This window comes from Aquarana catesbeiana, linkage group LG05 (assembly GCF_042186555.1).
Source record: "Aquarana catesbeiana isolate 2022-GZ linkage group LG05, ASM4218655v1, whole genome shotgun sequence".
NCBI lineage: Eukaryota > Metazoa > Chordata > Amphibia > Anura > Ranidae > Aquarana > Aquarana catesbeiana.
The window spans coordinates 223,235,895-223,258,056 of NC_133328.1; the positions used below are offsets into that span (position 1 = coordinate 223,235,895).

Consider the following 22,162-nt stretch of genomic DNA (forward strand, 5'->3'; position numbering starts at 1 on the left):
CAAACATTTTTCCAGGGAGACCCATAGCTTGTGCAAGTATAATAAAAGTGTACACTGCGCTAAATTGAAAAAATATATGGTGCGGAGCAGCTACTTACAAGGTGACAACAACCAAAGAAACATGTGAAAATGAAATAAAAAGTAGCGCATAAATGGTGCCAAAAGTCTTCAATCAAAAAAAAAAAAACAACTGAAAAAAACAAATGTCCACAAATAATAAACATAACAGTGAAAAAACTTGTAAGTCTCTCAATATAGGTGAATAAAATCCTGTCGGTGAGTGGGAAACAAATGACATGGAATGTCCCACTGAAAACCATGCGTGGATGCAGGGAAACAGAAGTTAAAACGCAGGTGAATCAACCAATCATCCCCAAGTTGTATCTCTCAACAACATGCGACTTGGTAAAGGTGGTGTGTAAGAAACTCTTACCAGATATGATGGACTCCCTTATCAGCGACAGGGAGTCACTCGAGCGGGTTGCCTCTCAGGGCCAGTGAACAGACATCACAGCTCTGCGAACCTTCTGGGTCAAACTCTGCGCGGATCTCCCGGGGTCGCCAGGTGGGTCCTCCCAAAGGATGGCCAAGGTGCGGGTCAGAGGGAACAATGTGTCACGTACAAAGGCTGGAGTGAAGGCTGGTTGAATCTCTCAGTAAGTATGTGGAGAAAAAATAAACAAGCTCCACATAGTGTAGATGAGCAAAAATAGGATTTTTATTGCTAAAAACGCCAGATAACAATAAAATGTGATCACAGAGTATAAAATCAAAAATGGGCAACAAGGAGGATGCTGGAAGCGCCCAAAGCTTTTCGATCAATAGATCGTCTACTGGGGCATGGCACCATTTATGCGCTACTTTTTATTTCATTTAGACCCATAGCTTGGACTGGGTGTGGAAGCGCCAGTTGAGGATCCTCTGAAGAGCAATAGCCCTGTAATACTTCAAAATATCTGGGATCCCCAGTCCACCTGCCTGTTTCGAGCGCTTCAGCACTTTCAGAGCTATTCTGGGTTTCCGCACATACCACACAAACCCAGACAGCATACTAGACATTTGAGTAAAGAAGTCTCTGGGCAGGGGGACTGGTATCATCTGTAAGAAGAAAAGTATGCGTGGAAAAATGTTCATTTTTATGATGTTAATGCGACCTAACCACGTAAAGGCGGTCTTGGTCCATTGGGAGAGATCCCTCTTGACTGCTTCAATTGGGGGGGGGGTAATTTGCGGAATAAAGGGTGTGAAAGCGGTCTGTTAATTGTATATACAAAAAATTTTAAGGAGGATTTGGCCCAGGTGAAGGCAAAGGCGGCTTGTAGGCTACTTGCCAAGGAGGGGGTTAGATGAATGGGTAAGATTTCCGATTTTGAGAAGTTGATCTTAAAATTGGAGAGCGTCCCAAATCGCTTAAGTTCTCCCATCAGGTTTGGCAGCGAGATCAGAGGCTCCGAGAGGTGGAAGAGCATGTAGTCAGCATAAGCTGACAGTTTGTGTTCAACATTTCCCACCTTCAGGCCATTTATGTCCGTGTTTGCTCTTACAGTACACAACAATATACCAGGGTGAAAAGGAGGGGGCAAAGAGGACACCCCTGTCTCGTGCCATTCCCGATTGGGAACCGGGAGGAGAGCACCCCATTTACTTTGACCTGTGTGCAAGGAGTGGAGTATAGGGCCGTAATTGAGGTCAGCATACGCAATCCCATCCCCTGGGCCTCTAACACCTCTCGCAAATACGACCAATCAACGCTATCGAAGGTTAAGTAAATGGAGTAAACAGCGCTACCCTAGGCTGGAGAGGGCTATCTCAATCCCTCAGTGTTATAACAATGGTGCACCACCTAGATGCTAGTGTGCTACTATGGTGATAATCATAAGTGTTTAAATCACATATACCAACATATGATGTGACATGTAATAGCTAATTAGAAGTGCAAACCCCAAACCAAAAAACCTCTGCTTTCATATTAGTTAAATAATCAATAATATCCAACATAAATAACTATATTCCATCTGTGAAAAAAGCACCATAAACAACCTCAAAAGCAATGTGTGTGTAACTATAAATAAAAATGTAAGCACTGAGTTATCAAAACACAATGCTAATAATCAAAAATGGGTACAAATATGACTAATAGTTTGTTGAAAAATTTTTTATGTATTGACATGAATAGTCCCAAAAACAGTGATGTGTATTCTTGCTGTAACAAATGCCAGGAATTTCAAAGTGACCAAGTGCTCAGCAGATCAGGTGACTCTTGTGCTTCCCCTTAAGGGTCCCCACTCACCAGCTCCTATTACCCCTACAGGGGTGATTGACGTGTATGAATAACCGGGCGTGATGTCCCTTGATGGCTTCTGCAAGCAATTCACCAAACCAACATATCCAAGCGATCTCCTATTCAGCAGTTCCCACTGGCAGTTCCAGAGAATACTTCAGTAAAATGCCAGGGATAAATCCTGTGTCCTGCAGACGTGTGACAGCTCCTCCAGCACCACTGTATCCGGGCGGCCTTCTCGGCATCGGTCGAAAGAATTATATAGGGCTTCTGATCAGGATGGGTGCGGGCCCAGTGGATGAGTTGGATGGCTCTAATGGAGTTGTCCCTCGCTCTCTCCCTGTAATAAACCCGGTTTGGTCGGGGTGGATAATATGGGGCATAAGGCGTCTCAGCCTGTTCGTCAGGATTTTCGCCAGGGTCTTAACGTCGACGTTGAGGAGGGATATGGGGCGATAACTCTGGGGGACCATTGGGTCCTTGCCTACCTTTGGCAGTACCGTGATGTGAGCTAGCAGTGCCTCAGGGGGGATAGGGGGTCCTTCAGCGATGGAGTTGAAATAGTTACACATATGGGATACTAAAAGGGGCAGAAAGGCCTTTATAATATACCCCAGTATAACCATCTGGTCCAGGGCTCTTCCCATTGGGCAGGGATTTCACTATCGACTCTATCTCACCGGGGGTAATCTGTAGCTCCAGATCAGCACGTTGGTCTGTGTTCAGGGGTGGGACAGCAGCCGAGGTTAAATAGTCTCGGATGGCCACCGACCTGGGCGTCTGAGTGTCTAGGGATTGATCAGGGGTCAAGTTATAAAGTTGGGCGTAATATTCCTGAAACCCTGAGGCAATTTTGGAGGACTGAGCCGTAATTTCGCCAGATGGGGAACGCAGCTTCTGTACATAAGTCTGAGCATGCAGCAACATTTATTTCCATGCTCATAGTACTTATGGGACATATATCTGGCTTGCTTACGTGCTTGCCGATCCAGCAATCGCAAAAACAATTCCCTCAGGTCGGTCAGCCTCTTCAATGCCCCAGGGTCTCCACTATGCTTATGTTGAAGTTCCACCTCTTAGAGAGCATCAGGAACCTTTTTGAAATCTGCTTGATGCATTTTTTTTGAGTTTGGACCTTAGGGATATCAATTCTCTCCTAATTACTGCCTTGTGACCCTCCCACACTATACCTGCACTGAGGTCATCTACGGTATTTTCTTTGAATTAGTTGGTGATGACCTCCGTCACCATGGCCGCCACTGCAGTATCATCCAACAGGTTCTCATTTAGCCTCCACGTCCAGGCCCTCTGAATGCTGGACGGTAGGGTAAAGGCCATCACAACCGGTGCGTGGTCGCATAAGGTGATGTTCCCAATGGACGCAGACTGCAGGAGCTCCAGTGTGGGGCGGTATACATAGATGTGATCTATGCGAGTATACATGTCGTGTATAGCGGAGTAATAGCTAAAGTCCCTAGCGGTAGGGTGGAGAATCCTCCAGCTATCAAGCAGGAGGTGCGACTGGAGGGTCTTGCGGAAGTGTTTGAGAAAAGTATAAGAGCACGAGGGTCGGGAGCTAGAAGTATCAAGTAAGGGATCTGGGCTGACGTTGAAGTCCCCTCCAAGGACCACAAAGCCTTCTCTAAATTCCACCAATAGTTCGAGGGTTGCATCTATGCAAGTTATTTGATTGGTATTGGGGGCATAAATCTTGGTGAAAGTATATACCTTCCGCGCAATAGTACCTTTCAAAAAAACATAACGATCTATTTTGCTTCCCATGAGCTGGAAAGGGCAAGTTTTATGGATCGCGACCATAGTACCCTTGGATTTGGAGGTCGGGGAGGTACTGTGGAACCTCCGATTGTATAGATAGGTGGGTAGCCTAGGCATGGAGTGGGGAGTAAAATGGGTTTACTTTAGGAAGACCACCTGTGCCCCTAACTTCTTAAGTTCCCACCATAATTTGTTACGTTTACCTGGGGAGCAGAGGCCTCGTACGTTATAGGATATTACCTTAAGTGTAGTTATGGAGGATCTGGAGGACGGGGAGATTGCCGAATGCACCAGCTCGCCCAATGCAGACAATGAGGCAGAGTGATGCTCCTGGAAAGGGAGGAGAAGGAGCGAGAAGGGAGAGAGAAGAGAAAGGGAAGGAGGAAATAGAGAACAAACACAGAGAATTACCAATCAAGGCAAAAAAAACACGATAAAGTAGTATTAACCACAGCAATAAACAAAACATCTGTAGACCGGGTGTGAGGCCCTCCATTCTAGGGGGGGACCCCAGACCACAACCTAGAGTCCCAGTGTGGGGCTGTACCCAAAAAGGGAGGGCCTATGTGGGGAACGTGTGCTAACATTGGGGGGGGAAGGTAGGAAGTCCCATCCCCATCCACCGCATCTTGCAAGGTGCTAAGATTGGGTGAGGGGGGTTATTTTAGTTAAAGCACCGGGTTAAATGAACCAGGAATAGCATCTCAAGTGCATTGGATGGGCAGTGACTCCATCCGGGGCAGTCTCGGAGGTCAGACTCGAATGCCATGTCAAGCAGGGTAGTCTAGGAAGGGGTTCGGTGTGTGGGGACAGGGTCTCCCCATAGCAACTGAAAAAAAGAGTACGGATACCACCAGAGTTTCCAGGAAAGACGTAACTATCAGTCCCGGGTAGTTGAGGGGCCCACTGAGGGATCATGGGTCGGGTGCTGTCTGTCTCTTTTGCGGTTTCTGACCGTAGTTGTCGACCATGGTTGAGGGAGCTTTATCCCAGGGGCGTCGGGCTGTCCCCTCCAATCTGGGAAACCCACAGGGTCCAATCCGAGAGAAGAGAGAAAGTGTGGGAGGTCATCTTTATTGCGTAGGGTGACCTGTCTTCCATCTCTAGTCGCCTGCAAGAAGAAGGGGAAGCCCCAGCGGTATGGCAATCCTGCTTCCTGGATCACAGCCAGAGGGGGGCGGAGAGCCCTACGCTGCATAAGGTTGCGCCTGGAGATGTCCTGGTCGAAAAATAAACGTGCGCCATCAAAATCATAAAAGGGCTTGCCGCGCATTTTTTGCATAATGCGGTCTTTGAGGGTGTACTTGTGGAGCTTACAAATTATGTCCCTGGGATTGTTCACATCCTGAGATGGGGGTCTTAGTGCTTTATGTGCGCGGTCTATTTCTATGGGAGCAGACGCTGGTAGGCCCAGTATGTCCCTGAAAATGTCTGACAGCGTGGGGATAATGTCCCTGGAAGCCGTGGCCTTTTGCAGACCCCGGATCCTAATATTAGCACTCCTACGGCGGTTTTCGACATCATCTAATTGACACAGTAAGGTTTCAATCTGTTGGTCCTGCATGTGACTGCAGCAGAGCAATAGTGGGGAGAGCCTCCAAGTTTCTCTTCTAAGGATTACACCCTGTTGCCCAGGTGTGAGGTATCTGCCTTGAAGCTGAGCAATATCTTCTGTGAAAGCCTTTTCCACCCTGCAGGCGAAGCGCTCCAGATCCTCTCTGGTGCGGAGGGACATAATATGGCTTCTGATGTCCTCATCCCCAAGGAATTCAGACACCTCAGAATGACCACCTGGGGAGTCAGGGGAGGCTGGGGGGGGGCTGAGTTACTCACCGGCCCTGTGGATGGAACCGGAGAAGCTGGGGAAGCTGCCTTTTTCAGTGGCCGAGCCTTGGCTTTCTGGGCCTTCCTGGTCGGCGCCATTTTGGAGGCCTCGCGGCCTTGTCCTCGGGTCCCCGGGAAATAGGAATCCAGCTGTCCTTGCCGTGTGCGGTCGGTCTGTGATGGCTGGGGGGACTGCCGCTGTCGCTGGGACATGGAGAGAGCCGTGAGCAGTAGATAACCCCCGCTGTAGCTGCGTTGTAAGCGGCGATGGAGCGGAGCTGAGGCAAAACACGTTCTAACTCCTCCATAGCTAGGACACACCCCTGCAATCAGTCATTCTGATACTAAATTTACAGCTGACTGTTCCCAGTCAATAAGCTTGGGTAATTGTACTGCTTTTTATTTGTGCCTTGTGAGGAAGGCACATTTTCTCTGTTTACATGGTTCTACCAAGTGCAATGTATATCTCAAGCCCGTTTATACTTTTCAGGCCTCATGCACACTGGACATTTTTACAGCTGCTTTTTTTGGCTTCAGGCGTTTTTTTTTTTTTCTGCAGCCAGTAAACTCCCTAGCAGGTTATCCTACGTGTCCATGCGCACAAAGCATTTTATAAGCGTTTTTTTGGCAGGTATGTTTTTGCCCCGGGACAGTGACCTCATAAGGGGGCGGGGCCACCGCCTATATAAGTCCCTTGCGGAGCGCACAGAGACCATTCTGGCTGGAGAGAGCGTCGTGTCAACATCTCTGGAAGAAAAGAAGAAGGCAGAAGTCCGGACCACCGCTAGCAATTGAGCTGCAGAAGATAGCGGAGGAGCCGGCAGAAGATGCGGACACCGTGAGGAGACGGCGGAGAGACCCCCGAAGTCGGAAGAGGACCCCCGAAGTCGGAAGAAGATCCCGGAGCTGCCTAATAAATTATTTTAAAAACCTGTGTACTGTGTTTTTTATTGACGCTTTTTTCCCTAGGTGAATGGGTAGGGGTACCATGTACCCCATACTCATTCACATAGGGTGGGGGGCCGGGATCTGGGGGCCCCCTTATTAAAGGGGGCTCCCGGATTCCGATAAGCCCCCCGCCCGCAGACCCCGACAACCAACGGCCAGGGTTGTCGGGAAGAGGCCCTTGTCCTCATCAACATTTGGACAAGGTGCTTTGGGGTGAGGGGGCCGCACTGCGCCCCCCCATGCCCCAAAGCACCCACCCCCCATGTTGAGGGCATGCGGCCTGGTACGGTCCAGGGGGGGGGGGGCGCTAGCTCGTCCCCACCCCCATTCCTGACTGGCCAGGCTGCGTGCTCGGATAAGGGTCTGGTATGGATTTTGGGGGGGACCCCACGCCGATTTTTCGGCGTAGGGGGTTCCCCTTAGCTCCATACCAGACCTAAGGGCCTGGTATGCCCGGGGGGGGGAACCCACGCCAGTTTTTTCATTTAAAACTTGGCGCGGCGTTCCCCCTCTGGATTCATACCAGACAGCTGTCAGCACTGCCTGTCGCTCATCGGGAAAGGAAAGAAAAGTTTTCCTTTCCCGAATAGCGAGGCCAGGCTTGTGCTTACAAAGTCCTACTGAAGTCGTGTCTATATTATTCAGGCACGACTTGCATGCTACTTCAGGGTTTAACATTGAGGTCTGTGGAGTACAACTCGCATAGAAGTTGGACCAAAGTAGTGCAGGGACTACTTTCAAGTCGGCACGACTTAAAGTCGTGCCAATATGAATGGTAGTCATTGAAAATCATGGAGAATGACTTGTCATACGATTTTGCAGTACAAAATCGTGGGACAAGTCGTATAAGTGTGAAAGGGGCCTAAGTGGTGGGTGGAGGGGCTAATTTAACTTTTTGTTTTGTAACATGTTGTATGTGGACCCTAATTTACAGTGTTATTATCTTGTGGTCGCATTTAGTATCCGCCTTTTCTTCTTGGGGTCTCTCCCCCAATTTAGTCTTTTGATAGTATTTTGGAGTATGTTGACCCACACCCGTATTGTCTTAACATATCTCTAGATTTACCGTACCCCCCCCTTTTAGTGTAATCTTATATGTTGACACATAATATAGTTCTATCACATCCCAAAGGTGCTCTGTTGGATCGAGATCTGGTGACTGTGGAGGCCATTAGAGTACAGTAAACTCAGTGTCATGTTCAAGAAATCAGTTTGAGATGATTTGAGCTTTGGGACACGGTGCATTATCCTGCTTGAAGTAGCCATCAGAAGATGGGTACACTGAAGTCATGAAGGGATGGACATGGTCAGCAACAATACTCAGGTAGGCCGTGGCATTTAAACAATGCTCAGTTGGTGCTAAGGGGCCAAAGTGTGCCAAGAAATTATCCTCCACACCATTACACCACCCCACTGTTCATACAAGACAGGATGGATCTATGCTGTCATGTTTACTCCAAAACTCTCACCCTACCATCTGATCATCCAGACTCGTCAGACCAGGCAACTTGTCCAATCTTGGTGAGCCTGTGTGAATTTTAGCCTTGGTTTCCTGTTCTTAGCTGACAGGAGTGGCACCCGGTGTGGTCTTCTTCTGCTGTAGCCCATCTGCTTCAAGTTTAGATGTGTTGTGCATTCAGAGATGGTGTTCTGCATAACTTGGTTGTAACGAGTAGGTATTAGTTGCCTTTCTATCATCTCAAACCAGTCTACCCATTCTCCTCTGACATCAATAAGGCATTTTCGTCCACACAACTGCTGCTCACTGGATATCTTCTCTTTTTTGGACCATTCTCTGTACTCCCTAGAGATGGTTGTGCGTGAAAATCCCAGTAGATTAGCAGTTTTTTAAATACTTGGACCAGCCTGTCTGGCACCAACAACCATGCCACGATCAAAGTAACTTAAAGTGTTATTAAACCCAGAACAGTAAAATCGGTGAGTATAACAAGCATGCTTTACTGCATATACACACTGTGGAACCTAAGGGGTTAATTGTGTAAAAAGGCTGTTTGATCCTGCCTCCTCCGATCCTTTCCTCCTTCCACTGTCCATATATTTCCTGATAATACAGAGCCAGGGGACAGACAGCACATGGCCAGATAGAGGGTCAGTGGTCATGCACCCTGATAGGACAGTCAGTGCAGTATGAAAACTCCTCCTATGAGCTTATCCAGACACTGATAGAAGTCACAAGACTGCTGTATACTGCTGATGAGAAAAGGTATTTAGCAGTTTATATTTATGAAATATTTGCATTTCCATGTTCTGTGTACTGAGAGAGACCAGATACAGTGAATGGCTTTAGTAACACTTTAAATCCCCTTTCTTCCCCATTCTGATGCTCAGTTTGAACTTCAGCAAGTTGTCTTCACCTCGTCTAGATGCCTAAATGCATTGAGTTGCTGCCATGTGATTGGCTGATTAGCAATTTGTGTTACCAAGCAATTGAACAGGTGTACCTAATAAAGTGGCCGCTGAGTGTATATGTAAAGTGCTGCGTAAGTACTTGTAATAAAATGGCATTACAATACCATTCTGAATGTTTGTAATTCACACTAGTCTGCGTATAGTAGTGTTTCTATTTTAAACTGTGAGGAGTGTACTGCTTAAAAAAAAAAAAAAAAAAAGTCTGTTTCCATGTATTTGTTTTGACTGGGGAAGTCATGGTAACCTGGGTGATGTTTTCCAGCCAGACATTTTCCCCTCTGTAAATGTAACTGCAATGCTGCATAACTTTCTAAACTGGTACCTTTTGTATGAAAAAGTTTGACTGCTGTGTTTAGAATTGATGAGAAAAATATCTGATGTTAGATTGAATTAAGAAGCACATAATCTGCTCACTGAATTGACTGTTAAATCACTGGATTGATGTAATGTTACCTAAACACATTGTTATATAGTTTAACTACATAAGTATACCTTTATAATGCTTAACCACTTCTGCCCCGGACCAATTGGCTGGCAAAAGACCGGAGTACTTTTTGCGATTCGGCACTGCGGCGCTTTAACTGACAATTGCGCGGCTGTGCGACGTGGCTCCCAAACAAAATTGACGTCCTTTTTTCCCCACAAATAGTTTTCTTTTGGTGGTATTTGATCACCTCTGCGGTTTTTTATTTTTTGCACTATAAACAAATAAATAGTGCCAATTTTGAAAAACGCATTATTTTTTACTTTTTGCTATAATATGCCCAAACTTTTTTTTTCCCTCAGTTTAGGCCGATACGTATTCTTCTACATATTTTTGGTAAAAAAAAAATCGCAATAAGCGTTTATTGATTGGTTTGCGCAAAAGTTATAGCGTCTACAAAATAGGGGATAGTTTTTTTGGCATTTTTATTATTTTTTTTTAATTTTACCAGTAATGACGATCAGCGATTTTTATCGTGACTGTGACATTATGGCGGACAGATCAGACACTTTTGGCGCTATTTTGGGACCATTCACATTTATACAGCAATCAGTGCGATTAAAAATGCATTCATTACTATGTAAATGTGACAGTCAGTGAAGGGGTTAACCACTGGGGGGGGGCGCTGTAGGGGTTAAGTGTGTCCTAGGGAGTGATTCTAACTGTGGGGGGGCTGGGCTACGTGTGACACGACACTGATCACCGCTCCCGATCACAGGGAGCGGTGATCAGTGTCAGTGTCACTAAGCAGAAAGGGAAATGCTTGTTTACATCAGCATTTACCCATTCTTCCTCTCCGTGAGGCGATTGTGGGTATCCCCGCGGACATCGAGTCCCCTGGACCCGTGATCACACTCGCGGCGCGTGCCCGCAAGCCGCTTCTTAAAGGGCAATGTACAGGTACATTGGTATGCCTGTACGTGCCCTTCCGCTGACGTATATTGGCGTGAGCCTGTCGGCAATCGATTAAAGTGATACTTGAGTCTTGATTTTTTTCATTTAAAAAAAAAAAAAAACATGTTATACTTGCCTGCTCTGTAACGTGGATTTGGATAGAGCAGCCCAGATCCTCATTGACTCGCTGACTTTGACTTCAGCAGGAGCCAATGGCACCCTACTGCTGTCTCAGCCAATGAGGAGGGAGAGTCCCGGGCAGCCGAGTCTCACGTGCAGCATCGCTGGATCGAGATGGGCTCAGGTAAGTGGTAGGGGGGGGGGGGTGTCTGCTGCACACAGAAGGTTTTTTATCTTAATGCATAGAATGCATTAAGATAAAAAAAAAAACCTTCTGACTTTAGAACCACTTTAAGAAACATTACACCTAATATGCTCAGTGCTGTGAAGGATCGGGGGGGGGGGGGTGAGGGTTATTGGGGTGGTAAAGTGTATATATAGCGCTAAAAATAGTAGCACCTCTCCTGTCACTCCAGTGTGAAAGCCCAAGTGCTTTCACACTGGAGCGGTGCGCTGGCAGGATGCCAAAAAAAGTCCTGCAAGCAGCATCTTTGAGGCGCTTTGCAGGCGCTTTTAACCCTTTTCGGCCGCTATCGGGGCGCTTTTAACCCTCGCTAGTGGCCCGAAAAAGTGTTACTTAGACTCCATTCACTGGTTACTTGTGTGACTTTGAACACATGAAGTTGCATGACAAGTTGCCGCCCATGTATTTCAATGGATGCCGTTCAAATCCATCCAATTTAGAAAAGGTCCCTGTACTACTTTGATGCGACTTGAGTGCCATAGACTGCAATATAAATGCTCAAAAGTCGTTACCTAATGCCCAATAAAGAGATAATTAAAAAAAAAAATGTTATCAATGCAACAGACAAAACCAAGTCAGTAGTCACCCAAAGTTAAAATGGAGATTGCATGACTTTGGAGTCGCACAAGTGTAAATGGAGCCCAACCTGAGCCCTCATTCGATCCAGCGCTGTGCACGTCTGTTGCTCTTCTCTCCCCTCACTTACTGGTCTCCCGTTGCTGTCAAAGCCAGTGATGAGGGAGAGGGGGGCGGGTCCGAGTCCTACTGTCTGTGTCAATAGATGTACACAGCAAGGCTTGGGAGTGAGCCCACATGAATGTCCCCATAGCCACTTACTATCCGTGGTGACACTGCTCTGTGTAAATATAAACCTGTTTGTTTAAAATAAAAAAATAGAATTTACAGTCACTTTAACAGGAGCACTGAGACAAATTGACCGAGTTCACTTTTATACTTCATTTTCTCCCTCTGTTGCTCTAAAAGAAAACCAGGACATTAATAAACCTGCCCCTGAACAGTCCTTAAATATGCTTCTGAAGTGAAATTCTGTATTATCCGCATTGCTTATTCTGTCACAGATCTGTGCAAATCTGTCTCAATTGGCTGCCCAGAAATCCACACATCCAATACACACAAAAAAACTCATGTAAACTATGCTGAATGAGAGGTAGTTAACCCCTTGAGTCTCTGTGCTTACCCTAGCATGCTGATTGAGCACATTACTCATCCAGGAACACAAGATGGTAAGCCCTTGTAAATCGGGCCATAAGTTCTTTTTTCCAGTTTTTAGGCCTGTTTAGCTGTGTAATATGCCCCATACAACCTAAAATTTAACAGGGGATGTACCACATGCCCTAGTAAATCTACGTCTACCATCAGTGGTCTTTATTTTTTTTCAAGGGATCTTCTTTTAAAAAAAAAAAAAAAAAAAAAAAAAAAAAAGGGATATGCACTTCGTTGTAGCTAACAAGTAAGACATCCTTTGGTGGATTGGAAGTCAGTGAACTTTTCACCTGGACAAACAGTGATACATTATTACCACTATATTGACTTTGAATATATTGAATAATATTGATACGCTTTGATGCCAGTTGACAAATAGTTTATACACGTTAAAGATTTTTTTGGTGTTTTTTTAGCTTGTAAACTTCCTAGCTAACTGCCTGTTGATCTTTTACACTGTGATTTTTTTTTTTTTCTAGGCAGAGGCAAGACTTGCTGCAAAACGTGCTGCCCGAGCTGAAGCAAGGGATATTCGGATGCGAGAGCTGGAACGACAACAGAAAGAGGTAGATCTTGTGGTTTTATATTGTTTATTGTGTACTCATGCGTCAATAAGGATTGTCCAGCACCTTTTTTAACTCCATCCCACTTATGGCGCTAATTAATATATCATGTTAAAGTATTAGACTGCAGCAGTTTCTTTTTTGCTCCTCAGCGGTTATGCAATATTCCTGTCTGATATTTTCCTTTCTGCTGCTGTAGTTGCTTTGCTAGGGACGAATATTTGACATAGTTGTGTTTTTTATTTCTTTAATTAAGTGTATTATTATTATTGAGGCTGGGTAAGCCTGTCTTGTAAATCCTAAACACCTCTAAGAAGTATATCATCATGAATTGTGTAGTATGTAATTAATGTTGAAATGTGCTAAATAGCAAAAGTGGCAATGTGTATTTCTCATGGCATTTAATACATCTGATTTGTTTATAGCTGCAAGTTTTATGTTTGAGCTTTAAATGTCACTTCTGATTCATATGCTGTAATATTATATGTGTAATAATAAGTGCAACCCATCTAAAGTGCTAAGCCTTCAGTCTCTCAGCTGGTTTATTTCTGTTAAACCTTAAATTAGTAAGGTTTACTTTGATGGTAACATTCACTGACACTTTGGTCTGCAGTGAAATGTAGTTGGCTTCCCCTGCATAATGCACCCACATCAGTTTCAGGTCAAGAAAGACAATGTAGTCTACTTATAACTGATAGTGGTGTGTCACAACTTTTAGGTTTGATTTATCAGTTTAAGCTTTAATGGTATGCACTGTCTAGTTGGGAATATAAATCGTAGGTAAAAGTTTTACTTTAGACAGACTTTGACTTAACAATAGGTGTGTCATTTACACCTCCTTAAAGCGGAAGCTCAGTTCATTTAAATAATTCTCCACCCATGTTTACTATGACAAGAACTCTTGCATGTCACCACAAAGGAATTTGATCTTCAGGGCAAAACATATCTGAAGAAGAATCTTTATGTGAGAAAGGACTTTCATTTTGTCCTGTTCAGCCAAGTATATTGGCAGCTTTACCTTAGCTGCACTGTCAGAAAAATGACATCCTTGAATTGAAAGCTGGGCCTGAGGTTTTTTTTTTTTTTTTAATACATGCCATTGTAAAGCTAATAATAGTGTTAAATGGCATTGCTGTATGAGACTTTTTTTGTCAGTTGTTTAAAAGGTGTAATACATAGGCCACAGAGTCTGAGCTAATCATTTCACCTCATAGTTGAGGGATATTTATGGACCAGGTGATACTAGTTCTTTACTGATTATTACATATATGTATCTTGCTTATGCAGTTTACAGCCCACGGATAGTTTAATAATGCTTGTCCTCATTGCTTTTCATGCTTTTTCTACTTTGCATAAGTTATGTTGTAATATGTTTCTTATTATACGCTTGATTCTTTAATCTAGGATGGCACTACACTGAATTGGCTGTTTCTGTTCTATACATTATTTGTATGTGAGCATTGTTTGCTCCTGTTTGTACCTTTACTTTGCAAACACTAAAGTTACCTTTTTTAAAAATAAAAGTACATAGACCACTCAATGTTCCTTCAGGAGTATATTTTTAAAATATTAGTACTACACATGGCTATGAACTAGCTAGGATGGTAAGAATGATTAGACCTCAGAACTAAAAAACATCTTAAGTAACACACAGGAGAGGTTGCATATAAAAAGATTACTTAAAGAGATATTAAAGATTTGGGTTTAAAAAGAAAACAAACAAAAACATATCGTACTTACCTGCTCTGTGTAATGGCTTTGCACACAGCAGCCCTGATCCTCCACTTCTCGTGTTTCCCGCGAGCGGCCCTGGCTCCTCCCTTGACAGTGCCCCCAATAGCATGCCACTTGGTATGGGGGCACTGATGCATGCTCGCACCCAAGCCCAGCTCTATGCGCCCATAAGACACAGAGAGCCGTGGCTCGACTCTGCCCTCCACTCTCTCCTCATTTGCTCACTTGCTGTGATTAACAGCAGTGGAGGGAGAGGCCTGGAACAGAGAGGGTCTTGTGCACATTGCTGGAGAGGGGGCTCAGATGAGACATGCTGGTAGGTTAATTGGCTTCTGTCCAAAATTGGCCCTAGTATATGAATGTGAGTTAGATTGTGGGCTCCTGAAGGGTAGGGAGCAATGTATTTGTGGAGTGCTGCATAAATTGACAGCGCTATATGGGTACCTATGAGACACAATGTACGGGGATAGGGACAATTGTAGACACTCACTCAGGTTGAACTGGATGGACTGATGTCTTTATTCAACCTTACTAACTATGTAACTATGAGTATTGGGAGGGGGGGGGGGGGAAGCTCTGGGGGGAGCAGCACACAGAAGGTTTTTCACCTTCAAGCAGAGAATGCATGAAGGTAAAAAACCTTCAGCCTTTACAACCACTTTAGGTGCCCATTAGTATTCTAAAATGCTAGAATTTAGAATGCTATTCTAAATGCTAGAGCCCCATGCATTGGGGCTAAATACCCAGTGTGAGTGGAGCAGGTCATCTCCCCATCAAACTCACATACAAACCTTTTTTCCAGACATCTTCTGGCCAGTCCAGCGATGGCCCTGAAGAGAGGCGACCATTCTTTCAGGACTGAGCGGCACTTAATGTCCTGCAAGTGTCTCGAAGACCCCTTTCGCACTGGGGCGCTTTGCAGGAGCTACAGTGCTAAAAAAAATAGCACCTGCAAAGCACCCTGAAAGAGCCGCTCCTGTCTCTTCAGTGTGAAAGCCCGAGGGCTTTCACACTGGAGCAGTGCGCTGGCAGGACAGTAAAAAAAAAGTCCTGCTAGCAGCATCTTTGGAGGGGTGAAGGAGCGGTGTGTATACTGCTCCTCCATCGCTCCTGCCCATTGAAATCAACGGGGCAGCGTGGCTATACCGCCGGCACAGTGCTGCTGCAGCAGTGCTTTGCGGGTGGTTTTAACCCTTTTTCGGCCGCTAGCGGGGGTTAAAAGCGCCCCGCTAGCGGCCGAATACCCCCGCAAATACGGCGCTTTACCGCCGACGCCCCAGGGTGAAAGGGGCCTAAGTCTTGGATTACTGTTAAGTCTGAACTCACAGGGAGCACTGGGGAGCTGGGACAGTGCTGGAGTGATGAGAGGCGCAAGTACAACTTGGGCCTTTTTTCTTTTTGGTGGTATTGGGGAGGGGGGTGGGGAGGCAGCTCTTAATTTTAAAGGGTTAGTTCATCTTTATAACCTCTGGGGTTGTTGAGCTGTCAGCACCCCTGCTACTAGTGCAGCTATCCAGGTATTTGAAATCCCTGCTTTTCTCCCGTTTCTCCTTGCAGTGCTTCCATCACAGGCCAGATCAATTCACTGTGACAGTGAGGGCGAATTCACACTGGTACTCGGTCAAATCGCAGAGCAGCCGGAGAGATTCAGCACTCCAGGCGTTCTGCATTTCCAGCTGGCTAGGGGGGCAGTGTGGTGCACGCTTCACCACACCGACGTCCCTAGGCTGCTTTGTAGTGTGAATGGGACATATTGTAAACAGTTGTTTCCTGCGTGTTGCTATGGTGACAGATGTTTTAACATGCGGTAAAACATCTGTCACTGCATATAGTGTTAATTGGCCCTGAAAAAATTGAGAACGGGGATTTCAAATTTCTGGAGTACTTGACAGGCTTCATGGATATTAACAGCTCAGCAATCTCAGAGGTAAGTACAGCAGGGAGCAGGGGGTGGGGAGGGTTATTGGTGTTGGTTCTCCTTTTCTTATCGTACATCACGGGACACAGAGCCATAGTAGTTACTATGTGGGTTATAGGCCACCTTCAGGTGATGGACACTGGCACGCCCTAAGACAAAAAGTGCCCTCCCTATATAACCCCTCCCACTACTGGGAGTACCTCAGTTTTTTCGCCATTGTCTAAGGTGTTGGTCACGAGTAAAGATGTGCTGTGCTGAGCTCCACAGGAGCAATCCTTGCTGGGGCTAGCCATGCTGACCGGATCCATTCAAAGTGTCTCCTCTGGCCAAATTGAATGGTACCTGGGCCTCGTATCCAAAGAAACAAGGCTTTTGCCTATGAATGCTTCTCTTTTTAGAGAGCTGGACCCCGGGATCCAGTACTTTTTGGTAGTAAGGCCATAAAGTTTTACTGGCGGGGTGCTGTTGCAGGTCCAGGATTGTGGGTTTCCTCAAGGATCCCCAGCTCCTGAAGGTTTAACGGAACCCACTGTGAAGGGTGAAGATTGGGTCTGTTGGTTTGCCACAGAAAACCCTGCGGTGGGAAAGGTAAGTGGAGTTTTCTAAAAAAAATTTTTTTGAATTTTCTTATGAATGTCTCCTTTAAAATCAGTAAAATGTTGTCATGCCTATGTGTCGCCACTGGGGGTTGTATTGAGCACTCACCGCCTCATGCTCGAAACAGCGCTGTCAGAGAGCTGAAATGCTTCCTCCTCCTCCAGCCGTACAGCAGTACCTCTGGTAAGCTTGAGAGGCGGTTTTTCTTCCCGCTTATCACCCCCCCGTGCTGAAAGTCTCCCCCTCGTGGGGAAGGAGCGCTCAGAGTCTTTTTAGGAAAAAAAAAAAAACAGAAACTAGCGCGATCAGCGCGCCACTCGGTGGCTTGCAACCCCCCCCCCCGCTCCATGCTGTCTCTCGATAGGTCCGAGAGGACCTGTAGTCCACAGCTAGCACGGGAAAACCCTTACTTTTAAAGTGGGAGGAGCCATATGCAACACTGGGGGCGGGGCTTGTCTGCATTCTTCGACGCCCAAACACGAGGAGGCAAGCTTTTAAAAGCACACTGTGTGTTAGGTTTGGTGACACAGGCATTTTCTTTGACACATTTTTTACTGCTGCATCAGGCTGGGCATTAATAGCAGCAATTGTGCTGGACTATAGACCTAGCAGTGTATGCATTCCTTCTGGTAGTGCCTCTGCTTTGTGCATCAGCCTATGGGCGGGAGACAAGGAACACCTCAAAGGGTTCTAGAGGTTCGATTGTTTCACGACAACCTAAATCCATGTGTAAAAAGATGGCATCCTCCTCTGAGAGTGATGTGGCTGGTCAGAGTGAGCCATCAGGGGGGACTGGTGTTGCAGCAGCTCTGGACACTTCAGCTCCTATATATATCACTCAGGAGGTTTTTTTCTTTTACCATTTCAAGTTTGGAACAGAAGATTGATGCTTTATTCCTTTGCCACAGTGGGCCCAAGCGTAGGAGATCCCCGTCCATTGCTCAGGACCCTCATGCTGAGGAACAAGGGGCGAGAGATCATGAAGTTCTCTCAAAGGATCAGGAAGAGGCTGATGACTCCTCTTCCGAAGATCCTAATATGGAGTGATCAGCCTCACAGGAAAGACTGTTGGTACACTCCCTTACTAAGTTGGTCCGCTCAACTCCTTTTACTGCCTGTAACGCAGTCTATTGATGAGCCCACCTCTGGTTTGGGATCACTAAAGCCTCCCCAATCTGTTGATACCTTTCCTATCCATTCGTGGCTATAAAAGCTGATGTATTCTGAGTGGGAGCACCCAGATAAACAGTTTTTTTCCTCCAAAAAAGTTTTCTATACTTTATCCTATGGATTAGGAATTCTATAAGAAATGGGGGATTCCAGCAATTGATGCTGCTATATCCTCGGTAAACAAAAACCTGACTTGTCCTGTAGACAATGCGCAAATGTTGAAGGATCCAACAGATAAAAAGTTGGAATTTCTTTTTAAGAACAACATTGCTTTCGCAGGTTCAGTTGTTCAGCCGACTCTTGCGGCGATTGAAGTATCTCAGTCCATAAAGGACCAGTTTGTAGAGGTACTCAAAATTATTCCTGATCAGCAGGCCCAGCAGATGGCTGGCATATCAGAGGCACTGTGTTTCACAGTGGATGCTATGAAAGATTCTATTATAAAAGCCTCACGGCTTATGCTAGGGCTGGTACATATGCGCAGAGTCCTATGGTTGAAAAATTAGTCAGCCGAAGCGCCATGTAAAAAGCTCTTGGCCAGTTTCCCATTTCATGGTGAACGGTTATTTGGAGACGATCTGGATAAGTGTATCCAAAGAATTTCTAATGGAAAAAGTTCTCTTTTACCAGTAAAGAAGAAGTTTAAACGTTTTTCCTTTAAACGTGCATCTTGTCCAGTGCCATGAGCATCTGCCTCCAGGCAGTCTCGACGACCTCCACCGTCGGGTTCAAGAGGAGACCTCAAGGGCATTTCCAGGGCCAAAAGAGGACTTGGGGCAGGAAACCCGCGAAGCAAAATACTAAAGCCTCCTTATGAAGGGGCGACCCTGCTCGCTCGGGTGGGGGGAAGGCTTCTACACTTTTCAAAGATCTGGCAGGAGCATTGTCAGGACAGATGGGTGGCTTCCTCAATTTCTCTAGGTTACAAACTACAATTCCTGTCTCCCTGTTTTTTTATGATCAAACGTTCCCAGAGATCCAGGGAAAAGCCTCTTTCTGGCTCTGGATCATCTCTTGTCTCAGAAAGTAATATTAGAGGTTCCCACAGAAGAACAGGGATCAGAGTTTTATTCAAACCTCTTCACGGTACCAAAACCAAACGGGGAGGCAAGACCCATTTTAGATCTCAAGGATCTAAACTGGCACTTGAATATCCGTTCCTTTTGCATGGAGTCAATCCGATCGGTTGTTTCCGTTCTACAAGGAGGAGAATTTTTGGCATCGATCGTTATCAAAGATGCCTATCTCCATGTGCCAATTTTTCCCGCTCATCAGAAATTTCTATGCTTCGAGGGAGAAAATCGTAATTTTCAGTTTGTGGCTCTGCCTTTCAGTCTAGCCACCGCACCTCGAGTGTTCACAAAGATCCTGGCCCCTCCTTTAGCCAGGTTAAGGGCTCAGGGTATAACAATTCTAGCCTTCCTAGACGATCTGCTCCTTAGTAGATCAGTCAGTCACCTGTCTAAACCAAAGTTTAGTCTCAGCCGTGAGTTACCTAGCATTCCTAGGCTGGATTCTCTACCTAGAAAAATCCTCCTTAAAACCATCAAGGAGATTACAGTACTTGGGGCTGAGCATAGATACCGTTCAAAAGAAGGTATTCTTACCCCAGGGAAGGATCAGTTCCATAAAGGAAAACAAAGAGAAATCCTTCCATTTGGCTTTGCATGAAATTGTTAAGAAAGATGGTGGCCTCCTTCGAGGCCGCTCCTTATGCGCAGTTTCATTCAAAACTGCTGCAAAACAGTATTCTGTCGACTTTGAACAATAATGTCCAGGCTTTGGACTTCCCAATGCGCTTATCCCCCGAGGTGCGTCTGAGCCTCAATTGGTGGTTTATATCCAACAACCTTCAACAGGGGAAATCCTTTCTACCAGTATCCTGGAAAGTGGTAACAATGGATGCCAGCCTTCTAGGTTGGGGAGCAATCTTGGAAGAGGCATCTGTTCAGGGGAAGTGGTCCAAGTCAGAAAGGACCTTGCCAATAGGCAGAGGCCTGGACGCTCAGATTACGAAATTGTCCTTTCAGGATTCAATCCGACAATGCCACGGCTGTGGCCTACATCAATCACCAAGGGGGCACGAGAAGTCGTGCAGCCCAAAAAGAGGTAAATCGTTCTATCTTGGGCAGAAAAAAACATTCCTTGCCTATCGGCGATTTGCATTCCAGGAATAGAAAATTGGCAGGTGGTCTACTTGAGTTGCCAACAATTGTTTCCGGGAGAATGGTCCCTTCACCCCGACATCGTTCTGTCAATATGTCAAAGATGGGGTGTTCCGATGTGGATCTGTTTGCGTCCAGATTCAACAAGAAGGTCGACAACTTTGTGTCAAGGACAAGGGATACGCTGGCATGCGGAACAGACGCCTTGGTCTTTCCATGGGATCAGTTTTCACTGATCTATGCGTTTCCTCCGGTTCTGCTGTTTCTGCGCCTTCTTCGCAGGATCAAGCAGGAAGGGAAGGAGGTGATTTTGGTGGCCCAGAAGATCTTGATTTGCCGAGATTATAAATATGGTGATAGGGGACTCTTGGACCCTGCCGCTGTGGCCAGACCTTCTCGCACAAGGTCCAGTATTACACCTACCTTTACAAGCGCTAAATTTAACGGTTTGGCTATTGAAACCCACATTCTAAAGGACTGTGGGTTGTCTCCTTCAGTAGTGTCTACTTTGGTTAATGCTAGGAAGCCGGCCTCCAGAGTCATATACTATAGAGTTTGGAAGGCATATGTCTCCTGGTGTGAATCCAGGGGTTGGCACCCCAGAAAGTGTGTCATAGGTAGGATCCTTGAATTCCTGCAGATGGGATTGGAAATGAAGCTGGTCTTGAGTACTAATCAAGGGCCAGGTCTTGGCCTTATCAGTATTGTTTCAATGGCCTCTTCCTTCTCACTCTCTGGCTCGTAACTTTATTCAGGGTGTAACGCGGATTAATCTTCCCGTCAAGACACCCCTGAACCCTTGGGATTTGAATTTAGTCTTGTCGGCTTTACAGAAACAGCCTTTTGAGCCTATATGGCATATTCCCTTGGTTCTTTTGACGAGGAAGATAATTTTTTTTTGGTTGCCATATCCTCTGCCAGAAGAGTATCGGAATTGGCGGCTCTTTCTTGTAAAGAGCCATATTTGATTATTCATAAGGATAAGGTGATATTGCGGCCTCATCCTAAATTCCTACCGAAGGTAGTGACAGGTTTTCATTTGAACCAGGATCTTGTTCTGCCTTCTTTTTTTCCAGAACCTCAGTCTGTGGAAGAGAGGTCGCTACATTCTCTTGATGTAGTGAGAGCGGTCAAGGTTTATTTACAGGTGACCACTCAAATTCGCAAAACAGATGTTTTGTTTGTATTGCCAGAAGGTCCTAAAAGAGGACAGGCAGCATCAAAATCAACTATTTCCAAATGAATTTGTCAAGTGATTGTTCAAGCTTATGGTCTAAAGAGGAAAATTCCTCTTTCATGTTAAAGCGCACTCCACCAGGGCTGTTAGTGCTTCTTGGGCAGTGCATCACCAGGCCTCCATGGCTCAGATCTGCAAGGCCGCAACTTGGTCTTCAATCCATACATTTATCAGATTCTATCAAATCAATGTAAAAGGTCATGAGGATATTGCCTTTGGGCGCACTGTACTGCAGGCTGCAGTATGACTCCTCTAGTCTCTTAATGCCCTACTTTTTTGTTGTCTCCCTCCCTTCAGTTGCCATTGCTATGGGACATCCCACATAGTAACTACTATGGCTCTGTGTCCCATGATGTACGATAAGAAAATAAGATTTTTATAACGGCTTACCTGTAAAATCCTTTACTTTGAAGTACATCACGGGACACAGAGGTCCCTCCCTTCTTCCCTTCTTTGGTATACACATGTATTGCTTGGCTACAAAACTGAGGTACTCCCAGTAGTGGGAGGGCTTATATAGGGAGTGCACTTTTTGTCTTTGGGCGTGCCAGTG

At 45.7% G+C, this 22,162-nt stretch overlaps 1 protein-coding gene across 9 annotated transcripts in view; it reads left to right on the forward strand.

Moving 5' to 3' along the window:
- Positions 1-22,162, forward strand: part of LRRFIP2 (LRR binding FLII interacting protein 2) — a 190,914-nt gene that overhangs the window by 68,550 nt on the left and 100,202 nt on the right. For all 9 annotated transcript variants that reach the window (XM_073630580.1, XM_073630583.1, XM_073630582.1 and 6 more), the window contains exon 3: positions 12,705-12,791. In XM_073630580.1, coding sequence (XP_073486681.1) covers positions 12,705-12,791 — 87 coding nt within the window. The remainder of the gene's footprint in view (positions 1-12,704; positions 12,792-22,162) is intronic.